This window comes from Epinephelus moara, chromosome 23 (genome assembly GCF_006386435.1).
Source record: "Epinephelus moara isolate mb chromosome 23, YSFRI_EMoa_1.0, whole genome shotgun sequence".
NCBI classification, from domain to species: domain Eukaryota; kingdom Metazoa; phylum Chordata; class Actinopteri; order Perciformes; family Serranidae; genus Epinephelus; species Epinephelus moara.
The window spans coordinates 16757258-16768654 of record NC_065528.1 but is presented as its reverse complement, the minus strand read 5'-3'; the positions used below and the strand labels follow the sequence as shown (position 1 = coordinate 16768654).

Sequence of the window (11397 nt, the reverse complement as noted above, 5' to 3'; positions counted from 1 at the left end):
TTTAACAGCCACACATCACAGACAGTCCGCTGAACACCACAACGGGTTGTGAATGAAATAAACTTAATTACAACATGACAGTCTTGCACGAAATATCATTAACGTTACTCTTTGTAGTCACGTAGGCATGTGAATTACAGCGTTTCATTGCAAAGAATGCATGTAACGGTACACTTGCGCCGTTTCTCCGCCATCTCGTTCAAATGAGACAGACGTAAGGGGCGGGTATTTATATGTCATGGCCTCAAGCTGAAAAAGACTTCCTGTTAGGAACCTCTCGTGTTACCTTACTCATCGCACCTAACAGATCCCTCCTAACACCTAACGCTAACTCCTTACTGGCAGGAATAAGAGACATGAGACGGCCTTAAAGATGGCGGAGCTCGAACGACTTCCGGTTCAAATAAGGAGTTAGGAGTTAGCAGTATAAAATAAGAGACTTGGGACGTACCCAGGGACTCACATGCACACGTGGCCGGACTTGCTGCCGAAACAAACTACAGAGAAGCTCAGATTTCAACACACACTGAGATGGCATGGCTTCGTTCTCTGCTCAGGATGCCGTTACTCCTCTTTATCTTTACATAGCAAATAGCTGTTTGCTACTGTATTAACGCTCTGAATGTTTCATACAAGAGCTTTAAGTTAGAGTTGTCCCATACCTTGGATGTAAAATAAGTAAAAAGTACACTTGTTTCTAAAATTTTTATTCGTGGCACAAAACACAAATACGGTTTACAGGGTTTTACATTTAGATTTGTTCGTTTTATCAATTGCACATTATGCTTATTTTTCTATTTATAAACACAACCTTACGCTCATTACTTCAACAACAAACCAAAAGGCAACTAATAACGTATCACAATGATGAGTTACAAAAACTAAAAACAAGAAAAATCCTTCTCTTCAGCAAAGTATGTAGAAATACAACAGAGCAATGTCCCCTGACCTCTAGGGGTCACACTTCATGATCTCTCTGAGGCAGATGGTGGCGTAGCAGGAGGAGTCCAGGTCAAAGTTTAACGTGAGAGTAAGCGAGTCCTGCTTCCCCTCTACTGTCGTGCCGTTCAGCTCAAGGTCACTGTTTCTACTGCTGTTTCCTGTCACCTCTCCTCCTCCTCCTCCTCCCTCCCCGCAGGCTGCTCTCTGCAGCTGGTAGCTGAGGTTGCGTGGTGAGGCCAGCAGGGGGCGGTAGCAGCCAGGCAGATTTAGTTTGAGGCTGCTGACTCTGAAGCGACAGTCGCCCAGTCCGTCTCTGGCGAGTCTCTCCTGGAACCAAGTCCCCATGGTGTTTTCTGGATACTTCACAGTGTTCCCAGGCATCGGCAGTAACACCTGACGGGAGAATGAAAACACAGCAGCAACAGTTGTGAGAACAGCAGAGAGAGAAGCTTTTAAAGTCAAAGTATGTCAGTAAACAACATACATGTCCCAGTGTGTACACTCCATCTTGCTCCTCTTGGTCTGTCACCACATGGATCTGGAAAATCAAAAGAAATGTCAGGAGCACTGGCATGGTGTGCAAAATGTTTAGAGAGTCCTGCAATCAGGAGGTTACAAGTACAATCCCTAAAATAGACTGTGTCCTTAAATAACCCTGTTTACTGCTGAAATGTCCTTGAGCTATTCTATTGGGGGACAAGATGATTATGAAACCTATTAAGTCCCCAGGCCCAGGGAGAGGAGAAGGGCTTTTTCCCCTATTGGTCAAGACGATTCATGAGTCTTCGGACAATTACCCCCCAAGGCTTTTTATTTTTGGACTTGGTACGGAGTTTGAACTTCGCTCAAGAGTGTGAAATACCAAACTGGACCTTTGGAAAACATTAAAGTTGTAAGTACTAATTCCCTCGGCTGATTTATACGCAGACACCTTAGATGTTTACCTTTGTATCGGATATACGCTCACCAGCCACTTAATAAGGGACACCTTGCAAGTACCAGGTTGGACCCCTTTTACCTTCAGACCTGCCTTAATTCTTGGTGCCACAGATTCAACAAGGTGCTGGAAACATTCCTCACAGATTTTGGTCCATATTGACATGANCCCCACACCATTACACCACCACCACCAGCCTGAACCGTTGATACAAGGCAGGATGGATCCATGACGCCAAATTTTGACCCTGCCATCTGAATGTTGGAGCAGAAATCCAGACTCATCAGACCAGGTAACATTTTCCAATCTTCTATTGTCCAGTTTTGGTGAGCCTGTCTGAACTGTAGCCTCAGTTTCCTGTTGTTAGCTGACAGGAGTGGCACCCGGTGTGGTCTTCTGCTACTGTAGCCCATCTGCTTCAAGGTTGGACATGTTGTTGGTTCAGAGATGGTCTTCTGCAGACCTTGGTTGTAACCAGTGGTTATTTGAGTTCCTGTTGCCTTTCTATTATCTTGAACCAGTCTGGCCATTCTCCTCTGACCTCTGGCATCAACAAGGCCTATCCACCCAGAGAACTGCCGCTCACTGGATGTTTTCTCTTTTTCAGACCATCCTCTGTAAACCCTAGAGATGGTTGGGTGTGAGAATCCCAGTATATCAGCAGTTTCTGGCACCAACAACCATGCCACGTTCAAAGTCACTTAAATCACCTTTCTTCATCATTCTGATGCTCAGTTTGAACTTCAGCAGGTTGTCTTCACCATGTCTACATGCCTAAATGCATTGAGTTGCTGCCACATGATTGGCTGATTAGCTGTTAGTGTTAATGAACAGTTGAACAGGTGTACCTAATAAAGTGGCCAGTGAGTGTATTTCTCTGTGTTCAGCCTGCAGATAAGGTTAACCCCAAGCTCTCACAACATGTCACTGTTATGTGTTAGATTCTGGGTTTACCACTATGGAAGTGGAGTACGGCCATGCTTGCAGTATTTTTTTACGCCATTATCTCGGAATTATATTATCTCTAGAAAACAAAGTTTGATTTCACATGATAATGGGCTAGTTTACGTTGATTCTTGAGAAAAAAAGCCAGTTTCTCAAGATAACGATAATTCATCAAAAGAAAATTTGTTTTATTTTCTCAAACTCACAGAATAATAATGGAGAACTCAAAAATGAGTGTTTGGTTCATTTGATCACACCAGATTTCAGCCTTTAAGACCACTGTCACGACTGTTGGGGAGAAGCTATTAAGGCATAAATGCTTAGTTTTGCTTGCTGTAGTTATCTGTTGTTGCTTATCTGTTCTGCACTCTCCCAAAAACAGATCACGCTCTTACCTGAGGCAAGCCGGTTTCTCCAGCGTCTTCCTGCGCCCACACAAGGTCTCCTCGCCTGGCCCTGTGGCCCAGAGTCATCAGCCTGTGTGCCACCGCTTCGTTCCACACTCTGACAAACAGATCGGCACAATCATCACTATCAAACAGTATATTTATTTATCCAGAGAGTTAGAAGAGTCTTTGAAGATTCTGGAAATGTCTTCAGAACTACGGTAGTGTTTAAAACTTAAAATCAGATGCTAACTTTGTGACTTAGATGTAATAATGAAAGTACATACACATGCACAAACTGAGGCAAGCTTAAACCCTGAAAAAGGATGAGACAATCTAGCTGTGGAATGTAAATAAATAGCAATCTCTGTCAAAGTGCACGTGAGCAACGTCCTTATCTCGCAGATGCTGCACTGGAGCTAAAGTTGTAAACATGCTTGTGCTTGAACTGAACAGGAATCTCATTTTGAAAGAGTGTTCTGGGGTATTTCCCTGTGGCTGACCTGCTGCAGTAGGCGTGTGGGTAGAAGACCCTCATGCTGTGGGGCAGGCTGAGCCAGGCTTGGGCACAACCATCCGGACCTGTGCCGTAGCGGTTCAGGGCCCGAAGCATCAGTCGCTCTCTGGCCTTCGACAGCGGCATCAGCGCCAAAGACTCCTTGGCGTTATCTGGTTATGGGAGAGGCAGGAAAGACGAGAGCGATAAAGAGAGCGAAACACTTCCGGCGTGTTAAATTCCAGGATGCTAAAGATGGATTCACAATATCACAACTCTTAAGTTTGCAGTCGTTGTTTTCAAATCGATAAAACATGATGCATCTCGGCAGATTCTCTGAATGAGGAACTGTGTGGTGACTGAAGTATTACAGCAATATTGCAGCAACAGCAAAAAGGAACCCACAGAAACTCACACTCCCTGCAAACTCTGTATTAAAAAGTTCTTGAGAAACAACTTTCACATCATCTTTGCTCATATTTCGTCAAAATGAAAGTGGTCAGTGTTGTCTTGGCTCTCACCTGTTTGGAGGAAGTGTCTCTTGGCGTGGCTCTGAGGGTCATTGCTGTCCTCCGGAGTAAAAAAGAGACGCACAGCACTCACCTGACACACACACAGCAACACACACCCCAACATACGTTAGCACCACCGTACTGTGCAGTCTGATAGGAAATGCATGTGATTTATTTTACACAGATGACACTCTTCTTTCCTCTGGAGGTGTTTCAGGCTTCACGCAGTCGATAACGCCACTTATGAAGGGTTAAAACAACTGGTCATGAACATATTAATTGTCTGTGATACTTACCATGTCCTCTTTGAGTAACGCCAGCCCCACACGGTCAGACTGAATGCTCTGCACACTCCCAAACCTCTGTGGTCCGTAGTAGTTGACAAAACCTCTGGCCTACAGAGAGCAACAAACAGGTGGCTGTATCGGAGCTAGCTTGAAAAATCCCTAGCATGTTTACTACTGAACAACAAGAGTGACATGGAAACAACAGGCATCCACCATTCAACATTTCTTTCATTTGTAATCAAGAGATCCAATCAGGGTTGCAAAGGTGTGAGATTTTCACTTTACGATACATTATTATCAGTCAGAATGACCCTGAAAGGAATGAAAACAGAAAGGTTACTTTTGGTTAAATAAAAAATTTTTTATCACTATAACTGAAAATTGAAATTATTTTGTTAATGAAAACATGTGTAAAAAGTCTCCCCTTTAAGATTAAAATAAAGAAGAGATTCTTCGTCCACTTGCAAATGTACGATGTAAGATATCACGATATGAATCCCTCTGTTTGTTAGAGGCTCTGTTTTAAAGCCAGAGTGGAAATAAAAAGCCTCGAGCAATAAAATGATTCTACGGACCTAAAAAACGTACACTCTTTATGTGTCACTCAGGGCTTTTGTCCATGTCCAGATTCATCAGTGTGCGGGATGTTGACAGATTGTGATACGATCTTCTGAAGTTACTCTGGGTGTCTACAGATATAACCAAGTTAAATCTAAGACCTTTTACGACCTTTTTTATAACAACTCATATGAAATTTAAGACCAAACCTACAATGAAAACACAGGCTGAAGAAATATTCACGGCAACGTGACCGAAAATATCTAAGACCCATCAAATCTGAATTTAAGACAATTTAAGACTGTTAAGGCCTTACATTAAGAAAACTTAAGACTTTTTCAGGACCTGTAGACACCCTGTTTACTACGATGATTTATCCCCATAAAAAATTAAGCAGCTTTGTAGTCCTGAAAACACAAAGTTCATCCTGACGCTCCCTTGCTAACCCCAAATCCTGCTTTGTAGTAAAAGCCTCAGGAGCCACTTTCACCGCAGAGGTCTCCTCCTCCTTCAAACAGGTAAACACGGAATAAAGCACTTTTACATTAAAAGTCAGTGTTTCTCCGACGCTCTTTGGCGGTCAGACAGGAGGAGCTGCTAGCTGAACTGCTGCTAATGCTAGTTCAGCTTGTTTCGAGGTGCTGAGTTTGTTTATAGGTGAGAATTCCTTCAGTGTTCATTGTTGGCAAGGTTTTTACCGGGAGCCAGATGAACTGCAGAGGTCTTTCCCTCTCATGAACAAACATGCTCGTTGATTAAAACCCTTAATCCGGTTAAAAGGTACAGTTTAAAAACGACCAAGATCTGTGACGTGACTTGAAACTGTGAGAAAGTAGTCGGCTGGAAATGTTTTAATATTCAGCTATCCGAACATTTACCATTGCACTGGCAGAAATGGGCTTCTATACTTGTGTGTATCCAGACTGTCTGACATTTCAGTACAAGAGTTTGAAGCTGGAAATAATACCTTGACATTCTCCACTGCTTCCTTTACCAGCGCTGCCAGCCGAGAGTGTGCGTCTGCGCCAGAGGAGTGTGCGTCACTGGCCCCATGTGGTCTCAAGTCACGGACCACCAGGTCAAAGTGGTTCCCCTGCAGTCGTCCGAGTCGGAGAGGCTCGCTGACGGAGCGGATCTGAGACAGATGCATCCCTCTCTTCACAAACTCAGCCGTTTTCTCCTTCAACCTGGTGATAAATAATGTCAAATAAATAAATAAATACACGGTTGATTCTTGGAATTCATTTTAAAGCTTAAAAGGGGAATCAAAATCCATGAAATAAATGCAGAACCACCGTTGAGTTGAGACCTTCTTGACCACCATGGACTGGTAGGTGATGGCTCTCTTATCCTTGATCCCAGCGTAGGTAAAATCTGACGGAAGGACCCCGAGAGCTGCGGCCATGTAGCTGATGGCCTCCAGAGTCTCCAGGTTCTCCTTACGCAGAGTGAAAGCTGACAGAGAAGACAAGCACACACACAGCTGTGTTTCTGTTTGGTTTTAAAGGAGCAGTGTGTGAGATTTAGGGGGATTTAGTGGCCTCTAGTGGTGAGGACTGCAGATTGCAACCAGCTGAAACGTCTCCCGGTTAGAATTCCTTTAGTGTTTACTGTTCAGGAGGTTTTTCATGTGAGATGAATTATCCGCAGAGGAACAAAACAAACAGACCAGGTGATTAAAACTGGTAAAACACCGAAAGGACTAGTTGATTTCATTTTATTAAGAATCCTACCAGAACTTCAGCTTCTTAAATGTGAATATTATGCTGGTTTAGTGTTAGGTTAGTATTACATGATAATACTTTAGGTTCTAAACTACTGGTTGGATAAACAGGCAATTTTAAGATGTCACCGATTTTCCGATATTTCAAGTTATCAGTTGAGAAAATAATCAGTCATTTAAGAGTTTTAATTCTGCACTTTACCAGTGTAAACGTCTTCTTCTTTACGTTCCTCTGCGGTTCTCTTCTTTGGCCTCCCTTGCTCTCTCAGCCTAACTGAAATTGCAGTCGTCCCCTGGTCGGTGAAGCTTTTAGTCTCAACCAGTTTGCCGAACCTCCTGCTCAGGAAGTGGTGGACCGCCGTCCTGTGCTCCTTATTGTCATCAGGTCCAAATGTATAGGACGAGCCTCGCACTTTGGCATCTATGAACCTGAAGAAGTCCTCTGCTTCATCCTCTGTAACCAGCCGGGAGAGCTCTCTGTAGTCTGGGTCCTCCCTCACCCTGATCTCGGGCTGAATCGTGACCGTCATGAGGAAGGGGAAGCGGTGTCTGACGGCCCGGTGGACGTTGGCTCTGTGGTGTTTGTCGGCGAAGGATCCCAGAGATAGCTCCTGCTTAGTCGGCTCTTCTTTGAGAGTCAACACAAACTGCTCGAGCTCGTCGCTGACCGACTGGCCTAAAATCACACTTAAATCAAAACTGCCCGGGCTAGGTATGGTGACATCTAACCCGCAGTCAGCTGAAACATCAGTGTCCTGTGAGACTGAGGAGTGATTGTCCCACTTACAGTCTGCACTGCTTTCATAGTTCCTATCTGGGGAGGCACAGTCTGGTGTGTGTGTGGCTGCTGCTGTGTTCACACGCTGTCCGCTGATGTCTATCTCAGTCACCACAAAGTCTTTGATGAAGTTTTTGATGCTTCCAAGGAAACCTTCGTGGTTTGATATGAAGCAGGCGGGGACGTTCACAGCATCACTGTCCTGCTTCATGGTCACTTCATCCAAACACTGCAGGGTTTTCACTTTGTCCTGTACCTGAAGGGGACAGAAATGAAATGTTAACAATATGTATAAGCTGATAATTAAGACGAAAAAAATGCGTGTTTATTTGTACAGCTTAATTCACACACTTGAGGCAAGTCATTTATGTGTACTTAGAATTATACTTTATGAGTTAATCTGACAGAGAATGTAAAATAAAACCGTTCATTAGACGGCAGCAGAGAATAATGAGGTTATAAGCCTGCTCTAAAAGGCAATCAGATTTAAGGCACATCTTAAAATGTAATGTCAGGAAGCTTAGCAAGATGACAGGGGCTTTATTTCTCCTTAAACACGTGTTATACATGTCAAATAGCCCGTCTAATTACAGTATCCGTATCTTACACATTAATGCTGCCTCGACTGAGCTCAGAGAGACCTGCACGCGCTATAACAGAAACTATAAAGCACATACCTGCATCTGAAACAAGAATATATATTTATTGGAGAGAAATAATCATATTTCACCTGTTTATTCACTCACCGAACCTGCACGCGGTATGCAAAACAGGAGCTGTTGATGTAAACACAACAACGCTGAGACAATTCAGTCGACTTCCGGGTCATGTGACCGCCATGTGACTTTTCTTAAAGGGGCCGTGCAGCACTCGCATCGTTAACAAACGCTGTGTTACACTTAAAAATGTCAAAACAACACAACTGCAGGTAGGAACTAAAGTTACCCTGAGACACAGGGGCGTGAATGAGTAAATTAAATGTTAAACATTTACTGTAAGCGCTAATGCAATCATTATATTATTAAATTATTATTTATTATTATAAATTAAATTATAATACCTATAAGAACCTAACGAACTTTGCAGCAGTCAAAAATATTTAAATTGAATTACACCAACTAAAACTTATAATGTACCAAAATATTATAAACTGTTGCTTCGTTACACAACATAAATTAATAGGCCTATGTTAATAATAATATTAATAATAATAATACACACAAGCATACAAACATAGACTTTATGTCACTTCTGTCAATATTTTTAGATCTTTTAAATACATTTATAAACAATGAATTCTTATGATTACATGAACCGTGAAATAACAAATATACATTAATAGTAATAATGACAACAATAACAATAATAATCTTAACACATACATACATAAACTTTATGTTGCTTTAGTCAATATTTTATGCAGTTTAAAGACGATTTAAAAAAAATGAATTCTTACAGTTGCTTTAAATGTAGAAAATTGATTAATAAATAACACACACATACTTATATACATACATACATAGGCTTTATGTCGGTTCAGTCAGTATTTTTTATGGATTTTAAAGACATTTTTAAACAAAAAATAAAATAAAAATATTTATTATTATTAATATTATTATTATCATTATTATGAACAGGAAATAAATATAACAATATCACATGGGGAAAACTCATAAACATGTTTATTTATGTATGCGCATTTATACCAACAGAGGAACCAGATGAATCGGGTGTAAAATTGGGATAAAAAGATTTAATGCTGAGGTTCACAGTTGATTGTTGATCTTGAAAACAATGATTACAGTATGGAGTGCTCAGAAAAAAAAAGACTTTGCACATTTACAATTCTATGACAAATGAATCTCAGTCTGCTGATGAAGACCATGTGAGGTAACTGAAAGCTCTGGATCAGCTTCTAAATGGACCTAGTAGAGAGGCTGTTACAACAACAACATTACGTGCTTTCCTCCATGTACTGTAGTCTTTCAGTAGTATCTTGTTTTATTATTGTTTTCATAGACTGAATGAATAGCACAGGCATTGTGTTACTGGCACCCCTCACCCCCCTCCACCACCACTCATTTCCTGGAAATCACGTTAACAGTTAGTGGAAATCATTTAAGTTGTACTTTCGAAATCTCATCAAACATTGGTATATATCTTGTGTTGGCTGCGTGTGAGAACAATGAAACTACAGAACATGAAGCCAGGAAACACATACACTCCCCACACTCCTGAATCAATAAACAAAACATCTCCTCCACACTGGCTGGCATTTTGTTTAACCAGTCTGTCTTTCTTTTGGGGAGTGCCAGGTGCAGGGAGTAAAAGAGAAACTTCACTCATGAAGAAAAAAAAAAGCCTGTTTCCTCATCTTTGTTCTGATGTTATGACACAGATTAAACTCTGAATCTCATACGTAAATATCTGACGCGGTAACATTTGCCTGCTGTAAGTGAGACTTTGGTGATTTCTGGTGTTTTGAGCAACACATGAGGAATGTACTGCAGCTTTCTCCAAGAAAAACACACACACTAATCATCATCGGATCAGACTACGCCACTGCTCAGCTCTCGGGACTACCTAAGAAGGCAGTAGGTCATCTGCAACATGTCCAAAAAAACTACAGCTAGTGTCGTGACTGGAAGGAAACGGAGCGAGAGCTTATTTCTCCAGAGTGAGGGTCCCTTTCCTGACTAGGCTTCATTTCAAGATCATAGTTCCAGATTAGTTACATAACTTCCTGCAAACCTTGGACCCATTGACTCCAAACTGCACCATGATCATATTTATAGTGATATGTTTCTAATACTTGTGCTGCTTTGGACCAAGATCAAGAGAGGGTCTCCTCAGGAGTGGAGGAGGAGTTTACATCTGCTGAGGATTTTAAGGGAAAAGTTAAAAGCAGATGAAACTTGCTTCACAAACTGTTGTTTTGTTGGTGGTACGATAAGTGTACTCCTGAATAAGGATTCATTTGTCTGTTGAAGAACGTCTGAGTAAACGCACAGCTGGAGCATCAGCAGTGCTAATACCTCCCACAGGAACCAAAGTATTCAAAAACAATGGGAGCTGGTTACAAAAAAATGTTGCTCCAGATATGCAGTATGAAACTTTCCACCTACCAGCCCCTCTAAAGCTCCGCAGGGTAAAGTCTTTCTTTTAATCAAATGCTTTCATTTTTCTATGTTGCACGTATTGTTAACGGGGCACTCAAGGGATTTAGTGCTGCATTTCTTCTACAGAAGACATCATTTAGCTGTTTTCATAAACTTTGCATGTAAAAATCAGTGGAGTGACAATTTAGGCTCTGAATAATGCAGCCCATTCTCATTCCCAGGGAGTCAAATTCAGCAGCTTGGTCAGTGGCCGTTGGTGTCTGATTCTAACGTGCAAGGCCCTACAATGTAAACCCATCCGAGGCAACAACGTAGCATAAAGAGTGAGTAAATCAGCCTAAATGTGTCACATAAACACAGGACTTTCACCCACGAGTCCGGTGTTTGTAACTCGTGTGAAACATTGTTTTGTTTTTTTAACTACACTATATCATTAACCTCATGTGACACATACATGAAGTGACATAAATCACAAGACATAATTGTTAACTTACTTAAGTTATGTAACAAACATACTTATTCTTACCAAACCATAATCCTCTGAAGTTTGTTTTGAAAAGACCAACCTGGTTTCGCTCTTAGGTCGTCAAAACCCGACGCTTGGGCAGTGTCACTGATGAAAAAAGCCGTCCTTTAACGTCGGCATGATATGCGGCCAGAAAAAAAAAAAAGTGGCATTTCACTTTCTTGTATTGACGTAGTGCATTTATTTTG

At 41.7% G+C, this 11397-nt stretch overlaps 1 protein-coding gene across 2 annotated transcripts; it reads right to left on the bottom strand.

Moving 5' to 3' along the window:
• Window positions 1-691: 691 nt before the first annotated feature.
• On the bottom strand, window positions 692-8409 carry pus7l (pseudouridine synthase 7 like). Of its 2 annotated transcripts, none has more exons than XM_050036685.1 (10): window positions 8295-8409; window positions 6989-7820; window positions 6359-6518; window positions 6031-6250; window positions 4515-4613; window positions 4228-4309; window positions 3714-3879; window positions 3220-3328; window positions 1427-1480; window positions 692-1335 (listed from the first exon to the last, which is right to left on the bottom strand). In XM_050036685.1, the coding sequence occupies exons 2-10, from the start codon at window positions 7773-7775 to the stop codon at window positions 952-954; spliced, it is 2061 nt and encodes a 686-aa protein (XP_049892642.1). In that variant the 5' UTR covers window positions 7776-7820; window positions 8295-8409; the 3' UTR covers window positions 692-951. The 2 variants fall into 2 exon arrangements, with proteins under 2 accessions (XP_049892642.1, XP_049892643.1); XM_050036686.1 differs by having other exon boundaries at window positions 8311-8386.
• Window positions 8410-11397: the final 2988 nt, after the last annotated feature.